A 23,173-nucleotide genomic window follows, 5' to 3' on the forward strand; every position below is an offset into this window, starting at 1 on the left:
GCAATATGATAGGTTACTATAAATCTCCACTTTCAAACATCCCTCCTAAATGCTCTTTTCTCCTAAGAGTTCTTCTTCTTTTGGTTTTGGCGATTCACATTCTTTGTGCATATCGCCACCTACTGGTCAGAGAGGAGAATTTATAATAAATAAAAAAAAGGAGAGGGTCCTCACTGCAGACTGTAGCGCGATGACGTAGTGGATCTACTCCTCTGCGTAGTGGATTTTGATGACGTAGTGGATGTTTTGGATTTTATGCATTACACTTGTGTACATTATTACTTAGTGCTAAAGTATTACACTGAAACATTTGTTTAATATAGCTTAGCTTTTAAAAATGGTCATAACATGAATTTTGTAAATGACTTTTCCTTGTTTTTCCTCTTCACTCACAGAAAACAAATATATAAATTAAGAAATATACTCATACTTCTCACTATAATGTGCTCCTCATTTTACTCCGCTGTACATAAATGCCATGGAGTGAATTATTTGTATTTATATATTAACATGTAGTGGTCAAACATACTTGGAAGTATGCAAAAGTGAAATTAAAGTGAATCTGGAGCGCTTTAAAAATTACGTGCTCAGCACACAGAACCGAATAGAGCATATCTGTTACTGTTATTTATTTTATTTTTTTTACTCTGAGCACAGAATGGAGTTGTGGAGCACAGTTGTAGTTGAATCTATTCGTTCTTTGTGCTTATGCCTCCTGTTGGCTGGAGTTTGTTTTTGTGGAATATTTTTAAGGGACATTAGAATGATCACGTCATCTGCCGAACTCATAACAACTGGCTCACTGAACAATTGTCTGTCTGTCTGAGGAAACTGAATAGCTTAACACCAGCTGGAATTTGTTTTGTGGAGGATCACACCTTCAAGTCAGATCTGTGAATGAATCTATATGTTCTTTGTGTTTATTCTGCCTATTGGCTGGGGTTTGTTTTACAAAGTATTTTCTGTTATGTAATTTTGCCTTACAACATTTGTGCAGAAGCACCGGACTTGAGCAATCCGATGGCAAAGTTGTCACGGGGGCTCTCATAGGTGTACATGGACCTTTTGAATTTAGAGGGATTGACGCCGGTTGGCGCTGTTGTGTGCGGGGTTAATGTGCACGTTTTTCCTTTTTCTGTTTGTTTGGTTCGGGGGGGGGGGAGTTCAGGGTTTGATTGTTGCAGTAATGGGGAATGTGGTCTGTATAATCTTGTTTTTGACACACAATTTATTTTTTCTATTATACCAATGTGTCAAATGTTAATATGAGTGGATTGTCTCTCTGCAAGTGGAATGTGAATGGGTTGGGGCACCCCATAAAAAGAAGCAAAGTCATTCTTTTCTAAAGCGTAAGAAATATGATATAGTGTGTCTTCATGAAACGTATCTTTCCCAGCAGGAAGCTGAAAAATTTGGGAAGATATGGGGTGGACAAGTTTTCTTTAGTGCTGGCTCAAGTAAGAGTAGGGGAGTCATTATACTGATAAATAAACATTTACAATTCAAATGTCTCAAACAGTTTAATGATAAATTAGGAAGAGTCATTATTGTTTTAGCAGAAATTCAGGGGCAAAGTCTTATTTTGGCTAATATTTACGCACCTAACGCTGATGATCAGGGCTTTTTTTATAGATCTTGAAGGGATGTTGAAAGCCGCTGGCACCCCTCATGATATAATATTGGGAGGAGACTTTAATCTTTTGATGGACCTAGTCCTTGATCATAGTGAAGCAAAAGTGTGCAAGCCCCCTAGAGCAACACTGACGCTTCTCAGGATGTGTAAAAATCTTGGTTTTGCAGATATTTGGTGACTTTTGAACCCATCTGGTAGAGACTATACATTTTTTTCATCAGTCCATAAGATTTATTCTAGAATAGATATTTTTTTTTTAATATATATATCCAAGTCCCTCATTTCATCTGTTGTTGACTGCTCAATTGGAAACATCTTAGTCTCAGATCACGCCCTGGTGAGTTTAGATGTGTTGCCACATACAGTGAAAAAGAAATCGTATAGTTGCCGCTTTAATGTATCCCTTTTGCAAAATCCTGGTTTCCAACAAATGTTAAAGACTGAAATCAATGTTTATATGGAGACCAACTGGTCCTCAGTATCCTCTGTGGGCGTGGCTTGGGAGGCACTTAAGGCATGTACAGTATGCCTCATTCACCAAAAAATCCAAAGCACGTGAACTCGTGGAGTTGGAAGGGAATATCAAAAGTGCTGAGGCAGAGCTGAAGCGCCGAATGTCGTCTGATGGCCACAAAGAATTGACTCGTTTGAAATACAGATATAATACTATTTTATCACGGAAGGTGGAGTTTTGGTTATTCAGGGCAAGACAGTCATACTTTGAGTCAGGTGACAAAGCAGGGAAGCTTTTGGCTAGATATATAAAGCTTAGAGAGTCTTTTTCTACCATTCCCTCAGTGAAATCTGCTGGTGGTGAAATTTTTACCTCGGCCATTGATATTAATAATGCTTTTAAAGAGTTCTACCTTGATCTCTATAGTTCCATGTCTTCATCTACTGATGAAGATATTAGAAATTTTGTGGAACCATTAGAACTCCCTAAATTGACGACTGAGCAAAAAAATTCTCTTGAGTCTGAAATAACCTTGGAGGAGCTTGACGAGGTAATTAAGGCCTTACCTACAGGCAAGGCTCCGGGGCCAGACGGTTTTGCCACTGAATTTTTTAGATCTTATGCTACAGAATTGGCTCCACTTTTACTAGAAGTTTATACGGAATCATTAAAGAATGGAAAGCTCCCACCAACCATGACACAAGCCCGGATCAGTCTGATTCTTAAAAAAGACAAAGATCCAAGCGAGTTACCGTCCAATTTCCCTGATCCAGCTAGATGTAAAAATGTTGTCAAAAATGTTGGCTAAACAATTAAGTTATGACATCTCTTATACATTTAGATCAAGTGGGGTTTATTCGGGGCCGTAGCTCTTCTAACAACACTAAGCGTTTCATCAATATCATGTGGTCAGTAGCGAATGATCAGACTCCGGTCTCTGCCATCTCACTTGACAAAAGGCGTTTGATATGGTAGAATGGGATTATCTTTTTAAGATTTTGGAAATGTATGGGTTCGGGAGCACATTTATTGGTTGGATTAAATTACTTCATAGACACCCTGTAGCGGCGGTACAAAGGAATGGATTAATTTCAGATTATTTTACTCTGGATAGGGGCACCCGGCAGGGTTGCCCTCTTTCCCCATTATTGTTCTGTCCTGCTCTGGAACCATTAGCAGCCGCGATAAGAAAGGAGGATGATTTTCCAGGGGTAATGGCGGGAGGTGTGGCACATAAGCTTTTGCTTTATGCAGATGATATTTTATTCTTCTTCTCTGACCCCACTAGATCTATGCCTTGCCTCCACAGAATGATCAATTCCTTCTCTAAATTTTCGGGATACAGAGTTAATTGGTCTAAATCCGAAGCTCTGGCTCTGACAGCGTTCTGCCTGGTAACGGCTTTCAGCCGGGCGCCTTTCAGTGGCCTAAACAGGGCATTAAGTATTTGGGTATTTTATTCCCAGCAAATTTGTGTGACTTAGAGTAAATTTTGACCCTTTAATAAAAAAGTTTTCGAGTGATGTAGAAAGGTGGGCTTCAATACATTTATCTATGATTTGGAAGGTTAATGTTATAAAAATGAATTGTATTCCTAAATTTAACTACCTATTACAGTCTCTCCCCATTGAAGTTCCCCTCTTTTACTTTAAACAGTTTGATAGTATTGCTAAATCTTTTATCTGGAATGGTAAGCGCCCTCGAATGCATTCTAACAAGTTACACAGGCCAATTGACAAAGGTGGGTTAGGTTTCCCCAAAATATTGTTTTACTATTATGCTTTTGGTCTCAGACATTTGGCGCATTGGTCGCTTCCACCTGAAAGAGCTCCTCCCTGGCTCTTTATTGAACAGGAAGTCCTTGCCCCTATCTTGCCATTGCAATGTCTTTCTACCAAGCTGCCCGGAGAAGTAAAGACACATCCTGTTATCTCACACATGCAGTTAGTGTAGACAAAAGTTTCCCGCATGCTCAATACGGACATTTACATGAACATTGCTGCATGTATTTGGTTAAACCCTAAATTGTGTATTAACAAGTCCCCTTTTTGCTGGACAGAACGGATTGAGAAGGGAGTTGCTACGCTGGATGACCTGTATGAAAATGGAGCATTTAGGGATTCCCAGATCTCAATTCTTAAGGTACTTACAGCTGCGCCATCTACTTTGTACCATCTTTGGGTGTAGTACGCACCCCCTAAAGCTGCAGACACTCTTGAGATGGTAGCAGCGGCTTTTGGAAAGGGTCACGAGGCTTCAGCGTACTATTCCTGGCTAATTCAGAGTCTAGGGGATGGGATTTTGACATCTCTCAAGAAGACTTGAATTTAGTACTGGAGGATGAAGCATGGGGTAGGATTTTAAAAAATGTCAAGTCTATGTCTAGGGATGCAAGGATGCACCTCATTCAATTTAAGATTCTGCATCGTTTTTATTGGACTCCCTCTAGACTGCATAGGCTTGGTCTGAAAGATACACCCACCTGTTGGCGATGCCAATCAGAGGATGGGGACATAGCCAACGTTTTTTGGTATTGTACTAAGATTCAAGAGTTAGGGTTAGGGTTAGGGTTTGTTTGAGGGTTCAGAGTTATGTCTGTGAGATCCTGGGCACTCAGATTTTGTTCTACCCAGACTTTGTATTTTGGTTGATGGGGCAGGGGTTAACTTAGGGAATACACATATTAAAAACTGGGTCCTTACCAGTGTGATGATCGGCAGGAAAGTGATCCTTGGGGATGGAAGTCGGCTGGTGCACCCTCATTTCGGGTCTGCTTGTATGTGTGTCTGTTATTATTCGTGTCTGCCTACTGGGATGTGTGTTGGGTGGGGGAGGGAGGGGGGTATATTTTGTTGAAAGTTGATTCCGTGTTTTCATGTGCTGTTTGTGTTGATTTGAGTGTGGAATCTTATAAAAAGTGTTAATGACAAAAAAAAATAATTAAATACCTAATGAACCTCTTTTTGTGAAATATTTTTTGAAAAGTGTGTTTGAAGTGTCAAGAGGTGTCCAAAAAACCTTTATGGGGCCACAGTACATCTATGCGTCACTAGATGTGAAGTTATATTAGCAAGACAGTCAACTAAATTTAAAGATATTTGCATTTATGCTCCATTTATGGTCACAGGTCTGTGAAATCACACAGTATAAGAACAAAGCAGCTTTAAACTGTTTATTAACAGTTCTGATTCATACTCAAATCCAGAATCATCCCAAAAACCTTACATACTAACACTGTAAGCAAAAGAGTTGCAATTGCAGACATTCACACTTTAGTACTTTTGCTGTGGACAGCTGAGCAGAATATACTGAGAAGCACTTAAGTTCTCGAGGGAGAGTCAGGTATCAGTCACGGGTCGGAGGCAAAGAGTTAGCAGTAGTAGGAGTTTTGATGCTCATTTGCATCATACAGGGAGTGTTTTAGGTAATGAAAATATTGGAAGTAAAAATAAACTGCATTCAGAAACATTTGGAAGACTGAGCTACATTTCAAATTGACATCTTACGATCCACTGTATCATAGAAACAGAACAGAACATACAGTTGAAGACAGAAGTTTACATACACTTAGGTTGAAGTCATTAAAACTAATTTAACCACTCCACAGATTTAATATAAGCAAACTATAGTTTTGACAAGTCATTTAGGACAACTACTTTGTGAATAACACTGCTGTGAAGTCATTTTTCCAACAATTGTTTACAGACAGATTGTTTCACTTTTAATCGACCATATCACAATTCCAGTGGGTTAGAAGTTTACATACACTAAGTTAACTGTGCTTTTAAGCAGCTTGAAAAATTCCACAAAATGATGTCAAGCCTTTAGACAAATACCCAATTAGCTTCTGATAGGAGGTGTACTAAATTGGAGGTGTACCAGTGGATGTATTTTTAAGGCCTACCTTCAAACTCAGTGCCTCTTTGCTTGACATCATGGGAAAATCCAAAGAATTCAGCCAAGACCTCAGAGAAAGAAAAAGAAAAGAAAAAAATTGTGGACCTCCACAAGTCTGGTTCATCCTTGGGAGCAATTTCCAAATGGCTGAAGGTCACGTTCATCTGTACAAACAATAGTATGCAAGTATAAACACCATGGGACCATGCAGCCATCATACCGTTCAGGACGCATTCTGTCTCCTAGAGATGAATGTAGTTTGGTGCGAAAAGTGCAAATCAATCCCAGAACAACAGCAAATGACCTTGTGAAGATGCTGGAAGAAACAGGTAGACAAGTATCTATATCCACAGTAAAACGAGTCCTATATCGACATAACCTGAAAGGCTGCTCGGCAAGGAAGAAGCCACTGCTCCAAAACCACCATAAAAAAAACAGACTACAGTTTGCAAGTGCACATGGGGACAAAGATCTTACTTTTTGGAAAAATGTCCTCTGGTCTAATGAAACAAAAATTGAACAGTTTGGCCATAATGACCATCGTTATGTTTGGAAGAAAAAGGGTGAGGCTTGCAAGCCGAAAAACATCATCCCAGCCGTGAAGTATGGGGGTGGCAGCATCATGTCCTGGGGGTGCTTTGCTGCAGCAGGGACTGGTGAGATGGCAGGGACATCTATTCACAAAATAGATGGCATCATGAGGAAGGAAAATTATGTGGATATATTGAAGCAACATTTCAAAACATCAGCCAGGAAGTTAAAGCTCGGTCGCAAATGGGTCTTCCACATGGACAGTGACCCCAAGCTTACCTCCGAAGGTGTGGAAAATGGCTTAAGGACAAAGTCAAGGTATTGGTGTGGCCATCACAAAGCTCTGACCTCAATCCAATAGAACATTTGTGGGCAACTGAAAAAGCGTGTACAAACCTGACTCAGTTACACCAGTTCTGTTTGGAGGAATGGGCCAAAATTCCAGCAACTTATTGTGAGAAGCTTGTGGAAGGCTACCCAAAAACTTTGACCCAAGTTAAATAATTTAAAGGCAATGCTACCAAATACTAACAAAGTGTATGTAAACATCTGACCGACTGTGAATGTGAAGAAATAAAAGCTGAAATAAATCATTCTCTCTACTATTATTCTGACATTTCACATTCTTAAAATAAAGACCTTACTGACCTAAGACAGGGATTGTGAAAAACTTAGTTTAAATGTATTTGGCTAAGGTGTATGTAAATTTCTGACTTCAACTGTAATACACCAACTCAAATCAATCACATATCCCTATGTGTCATGTAACAGATACAACATTTAAACCAACAAGATGTGGTGGATTAAAATGAATGGAATACCCTTATAGAGTCAGATTCAGTGTGAGCGCTGATACACGTGTCAAACATTATAAGATCTGATCACTGTGCTCATAGGTTCCTTTCCATTCAAGAAAATAACCTCTCTCTCTCTCTCAAACACACGTTAAGAAACAGCTGTTAATTTTCTAGTTTTTCAAAACTGCAACAACAAAAAAACAAATGCAAAAAGTATGAAGCTGAACTCTAAGTGGAAGAAAAACCATTAAAACAGCAAATTGAACATTCTGTCTTTATCTAACAGGCATTCAAAAATCTAAAATAAAATATTTACAAAGTAAAGCGCAAAACCTTTCAAATTCCCAAAAGCCTCAATTACGACTGAATCACAGATTCACAGTGAGGTTGTTGTCTTGGTTATTTACTCACCCTTTGTATGGGGAATATTGCAGCTGTGACTCATGGAATTCCTTTAAAGTAAGTTCTAATATTTATCTAACACACACACATACACACACACACACACACACACACACACACACACACACTAGAGATACTGCATAGCAAGGAGTGTAATAATTAAAACTGGACAGCTATGAAAGATAAAACACTCAAACCAGTGGCGAGAAACAGAGAGAGAAGCAAAACCAAATCAGTCTTACAGTCAGAGACGACTGAATATTTGGGAGGAAGCTATGACATCAACAAACTCAATGAGTGTTGCCATGGCAGAACATGTGGGTGTTGCCATAGCGATGTGTTTGGAGTGGTGGTTTTGTGCACAGTGAGATAGAGGCAGTTCCTCTCCGGTCCTCTAGGTGTCCTCCTCCGGCACACCAACACCTCTTCTCCTGAGAGCATCAGCACCGCCCACCTGCTGCCACTCTTCAGCCTTTCCTCCGTACTCATCTTCATCATCCTCTTCCTCTCCGTCTGCTTCCTGCTCATCTTCTAACTGCTGCAGGAGACGTGCCTGCCCTGAAGGCTGTTTTTCTACACAAACACCAACACACAATTACACAATGTTTCTACCATTACATAGCATAAGTAGCATAAATTAACCTTTGGTACATCACGTTTCTTTAATCAGGCAGGCAGTTTCGCAATCACTAAAATCTTCACACTTACTGTAGTAATAATCTGGTGCAAACCGGCGTGATGGGAACACAAAATCTGCTATGAAAACCAGCACCTGACAAAGAAAAAAACAACATGAGATCAATGCAAAACAAAGAGAAACAAATAGTATTTGTCTTTTCCAAAACCTTGCTATATTCTGCCTTCTAAGGTAGCATCCTATTTAAAATTGAATATCATAAGTGATGAATCTGGAATGCTCTGCATGCAAAGCACACAGGAAACTCAACTAACAACTGATTTTAATTGAGTTTGATGTTAGCATGTTGCTAAGCTAACAATACTATAATCTAATAAGAAGAAAAACATAAATACACACAAATATTGGAAATAATTGTCATTTTTTTAAATTAGATTTAATTAACTTGTGTTCTCTGTGAAGGATACATGTGGTGCTGCCTCCAAATTTGGCCAAAAGAGCAAGGGCCCTATTTTAAGAGCACTAGCTCTAAGTTATAAGTCATACATGCAAAGTTAATGGGCATGGCTATAAAGTTTTGTTATTTTCGTGCAACCATGCGCTAAGTCTATGCGCAAGTGGGTTTGGCGAAATTGCATGTGCAAAGTACTAATGGACTGGGTCAAGTGCACTTTAATTCTGAGGTTCTTCTCTGGTTATTATACAGTCCACTGCCTGTCAAGCACAAGCGATATAAACAAAGACAGCACATTCATAAGAAGTTGGTAGTGTAAATGGACTGTATTCAATGAATTAGAAGAACAGAAATATGAATTTACATTCTTTTGTGCATTAACTGTGTTGAATGTCAGGTATATTTCTATGACAGTGACACACTCCTTTAATACACATGGAAAATGTAGTTCTCATCAGGATTTACGCTCCATTAAATTATAAAGAAACTAAATATTATTAATCATTTTCATTTACTGGCACACATATGGCTAGTATTAACAGTGATTTTATCAGAACACACTTCAATTCTACCGGTCGATTTTGATTTCGAAACACTTAATTCCTTTATTGAAACATGAAAGAATTAAACCAAAAATTATTCTAAATTCAAATTACACTTTAAAGGAAATGAAAATATAATCAAAATAACAAAGTTATTCAAACATTTTACTCTCTCCAACTTATTCCACCATCCCCTTTTGCAGTGACTTTAAAATCACTCAATACAATTGTAAATATAAACATAATAATAATAATAATAATAATTGAAAAATAAATCATGACCTAAAGATAGTTTAACACAAATCTCATAAATATGTACTTAATTAAAATGGCTACAACAGTGATAGTCATGGACATAATTTGTTGTTCCACTGTATTTTCAGAGTTTGGACATGAACTTTATTACCACCTGCTGGTTGAATCTCCCAAATGCAAATGCAGGCATTGAATTTGGACTTTGCACTCTTGTGCCACTTCATTACCATACAATACACCCACAGATAGCGCAAACACTCCCACCCACGCCTACTTGCACCAGCACGAATACTGCACTTCAAATTAGAGCTCAAACGAAAATTGGATAAGACGTTGCACACTAGTGTAGCGCGAATATAGAGTCCCGTATCTTAGAAGGCATCATAATTATGCTGCCAAACGTTTGGATCAGCTTCGTAAAGCATTCCTTGAATTCTTAAAGATGCACTCAGTATTTTTTTTAATTTGTGGTCTTGGACTTACACAGACACCTAGTGGTGTGGATGCAGCATCATTGAAACGCAATAGTTTTCAGTTACCAACGCCATTATAGAAAATCAATATTCACAGTTGGTCATGATTAATTTAATCCATGAGTAAAAGTGCTGAATAACAGAGAGGTTACTGAGACCAAGTGAGTAGTATGTGGCTGGTCATGTGATCCTAACATGGCAGCCCCCATGAGGGGACCCTCTCCATGTAGAATAAAACAGCTTTTATAAGGTTACTGACATGACAAGAGTCTTCATGTGAGTGCTCATGATTTTATACATGTTTCAAAATTAAAATGTATTTCTTCAGGAGTAAAACTTTTTAAATGTGGAAAAAATTACAGAGTGCACCTTTAAAATGCTGTCTAGGTAGGCAGCTCATTAGTTTATGAAACAGAACTTATATGTTTGTGTACACACTCACCAATCCAAGGGTCAATCCTGAGAAAAGTGTTGCCAGAGCAAAAATTCCATATGAGCCCCAAACCGGGATGCCCAGCTGCTCTGTTAAGTAATTGTGGCAATGCTGAAACACATAGATTATGGATAATGACCAGCTGACTGTACATTTAAGAGTAACCTTAACACCGTATCTGCTGACATCAATGGTGCTGGTCACCATTAGTTTCATTAATGAATAATAATAAATTATATATATATATATATATAAAATGTAGATGTTATAAAAATAAAATTATAAACCTAAAAAGTTTCATAAATTATTTGTGCCCATTAATTGTTTAGAATTGTAAAGATTTACATAAATGGCACAAGAACAAAGAAATAGTGTACATACTGTTAAAATAAATGAGAATGAACGGAACTGTCTGGTTATTATTAACAGTTATTAAAGGGGTAGTTCACCCAAAAATGAAAATTCTATCATCATTTACTCATGCAATCTCAGATGCGAGATTACTCATTGATCATGATCTATAACTCTGCAAAAAATTGAATGGAATCTATGCTAATATTATTCTATTTGTTTCCATGTCTCAACCTCGGGACTCCTATCCCGAGGTCACCAGAACCGGCTGGATCCAGCTCCATTCCTGCTTGGTATCGGACTCCACTGCTACGTTTCTCTGAGGGATGACGACAAAATGCAGCCAGTGCCATCCAAACATCACTTCAGTCTATTACGATGGACCTCAGAGGATGAACTGATGCCAACTCCAACCATAAGACATGGGACACATCATATGCCACTGCCTGAACCTTGGACTTAGGATAGACCTCATCGAAATTACCAACTGGTTGAACTGCGATGCACCTAACTGATCTCTGCCTGCATCACCTCGGTCTAATGATGGACTACACTCTTGAAATGGAATACATAGACTATCAATAAATTGCCAACAAAAGCCTTCATCAGCCAGCTTACAAGGACAATGCATCTATATGAACTTCTGGAGTTAATCCAGGATGAACTTATTTTTATACACACTTCATAATCGTATTTAATCAAACTACACAATGATGACTCTAAGACTTTATATATATATTACTGTTTCATTTTCTGTAAATACATGATTTTCTGTAAAGCTGCTTTGAAACGATGTGTGTTGTGAAAGGCACTATACAAATAAAAATGACTTGACATGTGTATGACTTTCTTCTGCTGAACACAAAGATTTTTTGAAGAATATTTCAGCCCTGTTGGTTCTTACAATGCAAGTGAACGGTGACTAAAACTCTGAAGCTCTAAAAAGCATATAAAGGCAGCATAAATGTAATCCATATGACTCCAGTGGTTAAATCCATATCTTCAGACGTAGTATGATAAGTGTGGGTGAGAAACAGATCAATATTAAAGTGCTTTTTTACTATAAATCTCCACTTTCACTTTCTTCTTTTGTTTTTGGTGATTTGTATTATTTGTGCATATCGCCACCTACTGGGCAGGGAGGAGAATTTATAGTAAAAAAGGACTTAAATATTGATCTGTTTCTCACCCATACATATCATATCGCTTCTGAAGATACGGATTTAACCAGCTGGAGTCGTTTTGATTACTTTTATACTGCATTTGTGTGCTTTTTGGACCTTCAAAGTTCTGGCCACCATTCAGTTGCATTGTATGGAACAACAGAGGTGTTTTGTGTTCTGCAGAAGAAAGTCATAAACTACATCTGGGATGGCATAAAGGTGAGTAAACGATGAGAATTTTAATTTCTGGGTGAACTATCACTTTATCAGACATACTCACCCGGATGAACATGGATAACTTAAAGAGGGCGGACATCGCGTTCATTCTGAAAAATCAAATAAAATTAGTCAAAGAAAATAAATTAGATTAAATAGATGGAGTTAGATACACCTCAATTTGTTTTACAAAATGTTAATAAAAATGTGTATAGAAAAATCCCAACCCTACCCCTAAATTAAAAAAAAAACAAACACATTATTTATGAATAATTTGTCCCCAAAGGAAGGTTTTGTCAGATTTATCAAGCTTCTTGAGACAAATTTGTCCCCAAAGCACAGCAAAGTAAACACACATGCAGTATGAACTCACAGTAAGGATGAGGGACCAAACCAGGAAGAGACCGGCTCTATGCTCTGCCATTTCTTCTCATCAATGAAGCTCAGGAAGTCATCTTTAGATCGGGCCCCTTGATACCGCCGAAATACACCGTCTTTACAGCTGCAATGCACACACACACAAACCCCCCACACACACGCTATATAAAGCAAAATTGAAACAGAAACCTGTTCTATCGATCATGTACAAGGACAGCCACTGCCGTCCAAAAAAACCTCATGGTCCACATATATACAGCTGATTGCATAAGTTTGCATCCCCCTGCAGAATCTGCAAGATGTTTATCTTTTTTTTTTTTTTTTTAAAAATAAGGGGGATCATAAAAATAACATTTTCCTTTTTTTATTTAGTACTGCCTTGAAGTTATTTGAAATAACATATATTTACATATATTCCACAAAACAATATAATAACTGAATTTACACAAAAGTTTACATCCCCTTGGTTCTTTCTTAATCCTGATCAATGACTATTTGTGTCTTTTGTGATAGATGTGTACGTGTCTCTGCATTGTCCTGAGCTGTAAAGCCACTCAAATCCTCTAGATACTACACGTGCTTTGGTTTCTCAGCATCTTCTGCACATAGAGCCATTCCAAACAGTGACTATATGATGTTGAGATCCAACTTTTGACATTTAAGATGATAGAGGGACTCATACACAATTATTTACAAAAGCTGCAAACATTCATTGATGCTCAAGAAGGCAACATGAATGTAAACATTTGAACAGGATGGTTTGTGTACATTTTTATTATTTTGTCTTGCGGGATATATGTATATATCTGTTATGTAGCTTTCTGAAGCCCAGTACTAAATAGAAAAAATATGATCTTTGTATAAATTCTGAAAGGGAAGTGTAAATTTATGAGACAAAAGGAGGGTGCAATATTATGTGCTCATATATACATGCAATTTTAGGATTAATGGCATTCCTATTGTATGCACACAAGAATCTTGTTTCTTGTCCCTGGTAGAAAGTGAAAGCAGAAGTTTACATGCCAGATCTGTGCTTGAATGGAATGAAACTCACTGGTAGATAGTTGGGAGAGCTGTGATGATAAACCTCCCACTCAAACCTGCAGCACAGAGACAGAAAGAGAGAACAGAGTGAGACAGACACTTGCACGCGCACACACACTTACACAGCAGAAGAGAGAGGGGGAGAGGCATATAATGGCATACCAGGCTGCTCTGTGACATCCACCTTGGCAATGTTCACCCCCAAATCTTCACTCCATTCTGCAAACTCATTCCACACGGACTGGAGCTGCTGGCAGGCTGGACACCATGGAGCAAAACTGCAGCAGACAGGCAAACATTTTAATCCAATAACACAGGTGGAACGTCTCAGCCAGAGGGCACAAACAGACAATGAGGCTCGTTTGTTTTCTATCGGATCTATTTCATTACAATCCTCTTGTCCGATCAGCTCTAGTTGCAGGGATAACGTCTGTGTTTTGTTCTTTGAAATTATATACAGCATAACTATAGTAGTGCATAACTTCAAGACCACAAAACTTCCTCTAACCTGAGCGCATCACAATGACACTGCAGTGAGCAATAATCTAATCATGTGTGGTTAGATACGGATTTATACTCATGTATTACACTAATCACCATATACAGACGGACACAAACAAACACTTTTGCGTAACTCACAACTCGATCATCCATTCCCCCGTCAAGATGTCCTCCCAGTCTCCATCTGTGATAACCCTCAATTTTCCCGGTTTGGCCGATGCGGGCTGCAGCATCACACATGCGGCGATAAGCGCAGAAAACAAACACACGCCGGCTGTCATCTCTCTGCGTGTGTATGTGCACGCCATGTTTCAGAGCCCGTTGCCTCCCTTCCGCTCCCGCCTCCACTCTGTACCACATGACATGACGCTGCTGGCCGATGCTGCGCCAATGACGTCATCGCGCATACTATTTCCCTCAAATTTACTCGCTTTTCACGCAATAAATATATAGAAAAGTAATTTCACTTATTTCCAGAAATTCCTTGTAAAATATTGTGTCTGTATAAATTATTCTACAAACGAATTTGACGTGTGTTGCAGCTGTTTATTTATTTGTATATACACGATTGGTCATTTGCATTGTGGCAGTGTAATTTACAATAAATATTAGTTAAAACTTGTTTTTAACATTGTTAAATTAAATAACCGACTATATTTATTTAATATGCATACAAATAACCTGTGTGCTCTCGACATGTGCAGTTTAATAACAAAAGAACACAAGGTGGAGCTATGAGCTCTGTTTTGCTCTTGAAGACCTTCGCACAAAGGTAAGCGCCCTTACGACTCAGTACACTTGACATTGCATGCTAACGCATATGGGAGTGTCCTTTCACACGACCTAGTTGAAAGCTCTCTACAATAATGGCAATATTGTAATATTGGCTATGGTGTTTGAGCCCTGCTCCGCAGGTGCACAAACACCATTCCTCAGAATTTTCTTCCTTCAAGATAGCGATTCCTCTCATCTAGAAGCCCTCCACTGCTTCTCTGTCGACTATACGAGTCAGCGGGCGGAATCTTCATGGCAACGAGAAGATTCTTCGCTCCCCTGCAGTGTTCCGGTGAACATCACTTCGCCTCGCCCCTTGACGCTTCACTAGTGAACGGGCCGCTTCAGCATCCTGATTCCCCGCAGCACTTCAGTAAGAGTTGTGTATCCTTATAAAACAATTGTATATTGTATATTGTGTGTATAAATATACCGTATACATATATATATAATCTAAAAGAGTTGCTTACGTGTTTGTGTCATTTTAAAGATGTTGTTCCGTAAGTGTTCCTTGTGCGAGAGGCGCATCCCGCCGTCAGATCAGCATGAGAGCTGAAAGGGCATGAGTCTCAAGATTCTGCGCTCGTGAATCGGCCACATTCTGAGGGACAATTCAGCCTCCCGCGCCCTCCCACCCACCTCTTCTGTGATGCCCAAGGGATCACACAAGGAGGCACGGTGGGGCCGTGAGGTCAAGCAGGATGAATTTGAGGAGAACCTCGTGCCGGCACACACCCTGCGAGTCCCTCAATCTCCATGCAACTTGTCTATGCTGATACATTATGCGCATGATGAGCATAGCCTCATCTCGTTCGGCTTTTCTGGCGCCGAATGAGATCATGACATCATCATGATGATGGTGTCATGTCTTTCGCTGCATCAGGCGAGTGGTCAGTGGATGATGCTACCGCCCCTTTCCCCAGCGAGGGCGAGGAGCGTGTACACGTCACTGACAAGGAGATGCTTTGCATCCTTTCAAGGGTGGTCGAAGAGCTCGATATCGAGTGGTCTCCTCCAGAGGTATCTACACAGTCTCACCTTGATGAATGGTTCCTGCAGTCTGGACGCCGTCAAGCGACCGCTCCAAGCTTGTTCAGCACTCCACGCTATGACGGTGCTTCAAGTTTTCCAAGCGAAACTCCTCAAACAAATAGACGAGCAAGGCTACGATCCAGAGGCATTCAAAAAGTTCTGCACCGCTACGGACTTACTGCTCTGAGCCATGAATATCACTGCACAAGTCAATGAGGAATCTGGTGTTTTTGGATCGTCACATCTGGCTGACCCTCACGGAAATGCGTGACACGGGAAAAGCCGCTCTATTTGATGCTCTGGCGTCTCCAAACGGCCTTTTCGGAGGCTCTGTGAATAGAATTGCTGAGCACTACGTCACAACTCAGCAACAATCACAGGCTATGAGACATTTTTTGCCAAAACGGAGCAGTACTTCATCACAACCGGCTTGCTCCCGCTCTGTCTCGGTCCAGCGCCCGGCTAAAAACCCCACACCAGCTGCCTCGGCGTCAACCGCGGGTAAAGCCACGCAAGCCATGGCCCAAACGAAGGCAGCCACCTCAGCGCAAGCCCTGTGTAGCAAAGCGCTCCTGACAAACAATACTGTTCCCCTCTTCCCCACTGCTGTTTGTCGGGAAAGGAATATTGTTATTCAAAATGTTCAATATGTTCTTTTCTGTGTCTCACATTAATCATATGTAATAAGGTTTGCACATTATGCACAACCGCTTCCCAATGGCGAGTGGTGCATTATATCATGTATGAACATAACAAAGATTATAAAAGAGCACAGCGCTCGCACGAGACGCTCACACTTTTTCAATAAGAGCTTTCCAGCTCCAAAGCCCACACATTATGCACAACCGCTTCCCAGTAGCGAGCGGCGCATTATATAATGTTATGAACATACCAAATTGCCCTCTGTACTGTTACACGGATGTGTGGCAAGCTCTTAATGGCATTCTAGCTGGGTGCTAAAAAACGATCGAACATGATTATACGATCCAATTTGCACGTCGGCTGCCCCGTTTCAATGGTGTTCTGTCTTCCACAGTTCCATCCAAAGGTGCGCCAGTGTTACGAATGCCGAAATACGCAATCTTCTTGCAAAGAACGCAGTAGAGGTTGTTTTAAATTAATAAGCCTGCTGTCCCGCTGCGCGAATGCGTGGCAAGTCCACATGGGCGTGTCAGAGCTGGTGTTTACAACGATCGAGCACAATCTGTGGTCTGACCACACGATATGCCGGTGTTGCGTGCACAGACTGCGACACACACAGCGGGATTTACAGCCGTTAATTCCTCGTTCTGGAGAAGGACGGCGGGCGGGTAAGATTTGCCCAATTGGGGTTAAAGCACACTCAACTAGAGGCATGGCCTCCTCCTGCATTCAGGCCATTGTAATTTACCATAAAGTCACAAGCACTTTCATTATAAATAAACTCCCTTCCCGACTGGGTTCATGAAGGGGTTAATTCATACTATATGACTATAGTTCATATATTCATTCTAAGTGCTCCCCTCCTGGCCCAACATGAGGGTCACTCACTCACGGGACTGCTGCGTCATGTTTCCTCTCTGGAAGGTTATGTCGTGTAGTGTGGCATGATGGGATTCTGTTCCCCATATGTGTTAGCACGCAATATCTGTGTACTGAGTCGTAAGGGAATGTCTCGGTTATGTACGTAACCTTGGTTCCCTGTAACGAAGGGAACGAGACATTGTGAACGATGGCCGCATTACAAGACTCAGCTCTTCTGAGGTGCGAGCGATGCGCTCCTTGTCCCTCAGTCAGAAAAGTCTGAGGAATGGTGTTTGCGCACCTGCTTTTATAGCGGATAGCTCCTCGCCTAAAAAGGCAAGGCTCAAACACCATAGCCAATACTCGAAAATTGGCCTTATTGTAGAGAGGTTTCAACTAGGTCATGTGGAAGGACACTCCCATATGTGTTAGCATGCAATGTCTCGTTCCCTTCATCTCAGGGAACTGAGGTTACATACAAAACCGAGATGTTTTTACTGCACTCTTTATTTGTTGTGCTTCAGTGTGTTTGTAAATCCATAAACGGGATGGTGTTGTCAAAGATTGTTTTTTTTTTGTTTTGTTTTGTTTTTTTGGTCTAATACTTATGGGTCATTGACAAATAAAGTTGTCCAAGGTGTTGAAATGATACATCTTTTAAAAATCTAGTTTAAACCACTTGTGTCAAATTCTCAGAAATGTAATCTTTGTGTCCAATTTGATTTCATACATTTTTGAAAAACCGTTATAGCATTTTCTACAAAAATATTTAAAACATTAAAACTGTCATGTGGTGTAACCATCAAGTAAAAAGTATAATAATACTTCCTTTGCACCTTGAATACATGAGAGTATAAACAACTTCATCATTCATTTCCAAAAAGTTTTACATTTACATTTATTCATTTGGCAGATGCTTTTATCCAAAGCGACTTACAAAAGAGGAAAACATAAGTAAATCATCTTAAGGAGACCGTGGTACGAAAAGTGCCATATTACAAAGTTTCACTAGCATCAGAATAGCATTCAAAACAGATTAAAGTGCAACAAGAATTTTTTTAAAAAAATTTTTTATAGAGAGACTGGTTAAGTGCTCATGGAAAAGATGTGTTTTTAGATGTTTTTTGAAAACAGAGAGTGAGTCAGGTTCATGGATGGAGTTGGGAAGGTCATTCCATCAACGTGGTATGATGAAGCCAAAAGTCCGGGAAAGTGTTTTGGTGCCTCTTTGTGTTGGTACAACAAGGCGACGTTCCTTAGCTGACCGCAGGCTTCTAGTGGGCGCGTAGCTCTGCAGAAATGATTTTAGGTATGCTGGAGCAGACCCAGTGACTGTTTTGTATGCCAGCATCAGAGCCTTGAACTTGATGCCTGTTTTCAATATATTTTCAAGGTATTTTTTATATATATATATATATATATATATATATATATATATATATATATATATATATATAAAATATTTTTTTGTCAAAAATATAAAGTTTTCTCAGCGTTACACCACATGACTTGAACAAAATGTGCCTTTTCATGAAAATGTCTAAATAAATATCAGATGTTTTTTAAAACTTCACACTCAGTCTTGAAGGTCTAACAGTGTCTGCTCTGTTTTATGGTTTTTATGGTCAACATTAACAACAAAATGGCTACCTACATGTTGGTTACACCATGACATTGATTTGGTGGACAAAATAATTTTTTATATGAATCATATTTTAAAACACAACTAAATATTTCCAAACTGTACAAGAGGCAAGATTTGATTAAGGGATTTCACCTGTAGAAATCTGGCAACTTTACACATGTCGAAATCTTATACTGACCAGCAAATTGCTGTTATTTAAAGTCTGTTATTTATCAAATGTTGAAAATTAAACATTTTACTTGCATGATTAGTTCTAAGTAATACATGACACAATTAATCTAAAGGGGATGGGAAGGGGGGATGGTGGTTTTACGAGGGGGATGCTTTTTGGTATTTCTTGCAACAAGGGGGATGCCATTCCCTTGCATCCCCCCTGAACTCGAGCCCTGAATATAATATTCTCTTAGTTGCTGCTATTGCCACAAAAGTAACATAATACAAATACAGGGACAAATCTTTGAAAGACAGAGAAAGGGCCATGAATGAAGAGTGGCTTTATTTGAAATAAATCATACTGTTGAGCAGGCACTTTTTATACAAAGCAATTTACAGGTAATTTGCTAAGATCGGTCCTGCTGGGAAAAACGTAGCTGTCACTATCCTACTACCTAAGGGCACTTTTTAGTTCATGACTAACAAATTGCTAATGGTAGTACTTTTGTTCACCAGTCTAGATTTTAAAAGAATAGCTCACCCAAAAATTAATATTCTCTCATCATTTACTCACCTTCATGCCATCCCATATGTGTATGGCTTTCTTTCTCCTGCAGAACACAAATAAAGCTTTCTGGAAGAATATCTCAGCTCTGTAGATCCTTACAATGCAATTAAAAGGTGACCAAAACTTTGAAGCTCAAAAAAGCACCTAAAGGCAGCATAAAAGTAATCCATAAAATCCCAGTGGTTTAATTCATGTCTTCTGAAGTGATCCAATTGTTTTTTTGGTGAGAACAGACCAAAATATTTTTGAAAATATTTTTTCACAATAAATCATGACATCAGCAGTCTTCTTGGCGATTGTGATTTCAAGCTCGATTACACCTACTATCACACATGTATCAAGCACTAGGAAGTGTAATCGAGCTTGAAATCATGATCGTGCCTAGAGACTGCAATAGCAAGATGTACAGTGAAAAAGGAGTTACATTTTGATCTTTTCTCAACATAAATGATTGGATTGCTCCAGAAGACATGGATTAAACCACTGGAATTACTTTTATGCTGCCTTTATGTGTTTTTTGAAACTTCAAAGTTTTGGTCACTATTCACTTGCATTGCATGAACCTACAGGGCTGAGATATTCTTCTAGAAATCTTTGTTTGTGTTCTGCAGAAGAAAGAAAGTAATACACATCTGGGATGGCATGAGGGTGAGAAAATTATGAGAGAATTTTCATTTTTCATTGAACTATCCCTTTAACCTCTACAATACCACTAGCCCTATGACTACTACACCACCCAAACATACAGACTCTAGCTCATATGTGGCTGTTGTATATAGATTTTCTAAGTGTGTGTAGATTTACAAATCAATCATGAATTAGAAATGCTTTAGAATTTTCTAAAAGAGAAACACAAAATCACACAAGTGCACACATACAAAGGAAACAGACACACACCCTCTGAGGATGTTGTTATTACTCAATCTATGCTGACACTAAATGAGTGATAATGACAGCAGTGATATGATCATTGCTGTGTGACAGTGAAAACAGTATGTTAAAATGTAAATAGGATGTTTTTGTAAATTTGATTTATCAATAACTATCTAAATTGATTTGTCAAGGAATAAGCTATGACTGTGTACAGAAGGGTTAGGGGAATTAGGAAAGGGTTAGGATTGTGTCGGGGTCAGTTTAGGCAAATGTTTGATTAGATAACAAAGCAAGTGTTTTTGTTCATGTCTTGAACTGTGTGGTATAACACGTGGCCAGTCAAGATTTTCATCACTGAAAATAGCTAACTTTGACTTCACAGATCAACTAATCAGCATTGAAAACTTGAATTGGGTGTCATTTGGTTTTAAATGAAATAGCATTAAAGTAACTGATTCAGTGCATTGATATATAGTCTGTTTCAGAGCACATTTAACTATACAATATTGTAAATTACTGTAGTTTGGTTTATCTAATTATTTTGCGTGGAGAAGGTAAATCCTGCAACACCTGGCCCAACAAATTAAGTAACACTTTAAAAAGCAAACAATTGCAAAATCCAATCAATGAATACACAAGAAAATATATCATCCATCAATTAGAACACACCAATTCCAATTCCAATTAGAAGGCAAGTCATAAAAAAAAATAACACCCATGGATGCAAAAACACATTGGTTTGGTTTAAACAAAATTCTCCCAATTCTCCCGCTGAATTTACCTTCTTCACATGTATTTTTAACGTAGATTCATTTTGACCGGCTTGTAGTTGTAAATGAGAGTTTAGTCTATATGTTCTGTATCTGTCTAGTGGCGTGAGAGAGCAGAGATCAGGATACTCATACCTGTAGAATATTCATTCTTAGGTAATTAATAAAAATCTCCCTCCAATTTTCAACCACAAAATTCCATCCGGTTATCACCCTTTTCGGAGCGTTACGCACTTCCAGTTCTCACTGACGTCCGTGCACACACATACAAACATCACAGGATGCATGTGGGAGGAGAAAAAATGCCGGAGACAGCTTGAATAGGAGTAGGTGGATAGAGATATTCATTTTCCCTCTATTCCTATTTCTCTTTCTCTCCCTCTCATCCTCTCTCTGAAGCATGCTTTTACCTGTTATGCAAGGCGCAGCCTACTCTCAGCATCACAGAAAGAGCATGTTCAATTTCAGACCTGCCAAATATAAATTCCATTCTGTGAAAAAATGACAATTCAAAATATTGCCACAAGCATATGCAAATGGTCATGCATACTCACAAAAACACTAGATGATAATGTGTTTTTTCCGCAGTAGATTGCATCAGCATTTATATAATTGTGGATGATGAACAGCTTGTGCACATAAAAATGAACACAGTCTGTCTGCGTCTGCCTGATTGATTCTTCCTCTGATCGACAATCTTTAGAGCCTCAGGATGCCAACTAAAATGTGTGTAATCTAGGGACACAGTCCAAGCCAATTTATGGTCCAATTGTTGGAGCTGCAACTCCCTCTCCCGAGAGGCTTTAAGTCTCAGTAATCTTTCAAAAGATCCAACATCACTTCCTTCACCACTAGCAGCGCCAGATGGACAGACTGAAGCTGAGTGCCAAAGCAGTTTTAGAGCTGCTGTAAGTTGACCGTACAGCTGACAGTACTATCACTGTTCCTGCAACTATGTGGGGGTCAGTAGCAAAGGCACAGTTTGCTCAGAGTTCATCTTTCATTCAGAGTTATTTTTTTTCATTTGATTTTTAGTATAGTCTCCGTTTCTACTGTTTGTTCTGAAGCTTTTGGAATATGTAAGCATTTTATCACATTTAAATAATGCAAACAATTTGTGACTTGTGAGTTGAAATAAATTCATTACAATAGAGCGCAACAGTCTGGTTCCAGAAGTAAAAATACCATGAATTTATCCCATAGACAAATTGATTTTCAAATATAACTTATAAACCTTTAAAAACAGACCTACCGTGAGTTACGAGGTTGTTCATTGGTGGTATATGCTTCCGCTGAAGCCATCCGTTTGCGTTATTTCAACTTCAGTGTTTAAAAATTGTGTTTGATAGTGGAATTCATGGTAAACAACTACATTACCCATGGTACAGCAGAGAAAGATCCAACAATCAGAGAACCGTGGCCAATGAAACCCGCAAAACGTCCCCAAGAGCGACCGCGTGCTCCCATGTTACACTGTGAATGACGTAATCCAGTCGGTCCCTTAAACCCCTAAACTACTTATATATTTGTACATATCCGAAATATTTTACAATAAACGTAGAATCAACAACCTAAAATCAATAGTTTTATATATTCCCATAGTTTTTTATTCAATAGCATCATTCGCAATGCTTCATGGGATTGTAGTTTATTCTCTCATGAAAGATGGTAAGTACACAGCCTTGTACCTTTGT

At 39.1% G+C, this 23,173-nt stretch overlaps 1 protein-coding gene and 1 long non-coding RNA gene across 3 annotated transcripts in view; both read right to left on the minus strand.

Annotated features, from left to right (window-relative positions):
* Nucleotides 1–5,245: 5,245 nt before the first annotated feature.
* LOC127411664 (thioredoxin-related transmembrane protein 1-like) lies at nt 5,246–14,506 on the minus strand. The gene is made up of 8 exons (XM_051647377.1): nt 14,300–14,506; nt 13,823–13,938; nt 13,671–13,716; nt 12,612–12,740; nt 12,303–12,348; nt 10,518–10,619; nt 8,423–8,486; nt 5,246–8,287 (listed from the first exon to the last, which is right to left on the minus strand). The coding sequence occupies exons 1-8, from the start codon at nt 14,467–14,469 to the stop codon at nt 8,109–8,111; spliced, it is 852 nt and encodes a 283-aa protein (XP_051503337.1). The 5' UTR covers nt 14,470–14,506; the 3' UTR covers nt 5,246–8,108.
* LOC127411678 (uncharacterized) overlaps nt 5,246–23,173 on the minus strand; it is a 124,114-nt gene continuing 106,186 nt past the window's right edge. For both annotated transcript variants that reach the window (XR_007892328.1, XR_007892329.1), the window contains exon 2: nt 5,246–6,288. This is a non-coding gene — a long non-coding RNA (uncharacterized LOC127411678). The remainder of the gene's footprint in view (nt 6,289–23,173) is intronic.

The sequence above is a fragment of the Myxocyprinus asiaticus genome, chromosome 21, assembly GCF_019703515.2.
Source record: "Myxocyprinus asiaticus isolate MX2 ecotype Aquarium Trade chromosome 21, UBuf_Myxa_2, whole genome shotgun sequence".
NCBI classification, from domain to species: Eukaryota; Metazoa; Chordata; class Actinopteri; order Cypriniformes; family Catostomidae; genus Myxocyprinus; species Myxocyprinus asiaticus.

Excerpts from the sequence above, each read along its gene's own strand:
- LOC127411664 (XM_051647377.1), bottom strand. The coding sequence starts at position 14,469 with ATGGCGTGCACATACACACGCAGAGAGATGACAGCCGGCGTGTGTTTG. Across the intron at positions 8,487-10,517 it reads CAGGATTGACCCTTGGATTG|GTGCTGGTTTTCATAGCAGA; the intron begins GTGAGTGTGTAC and ends TTTCTTTGTCAG. Across the intron at positions 8,288-8,422 it reads TGCACCAGATTATTACTACA|AAAAACAGCCTTCAGGGCAG; the intron begins GTAAGTGTGAAG and ends GTGTTTGTGTAG.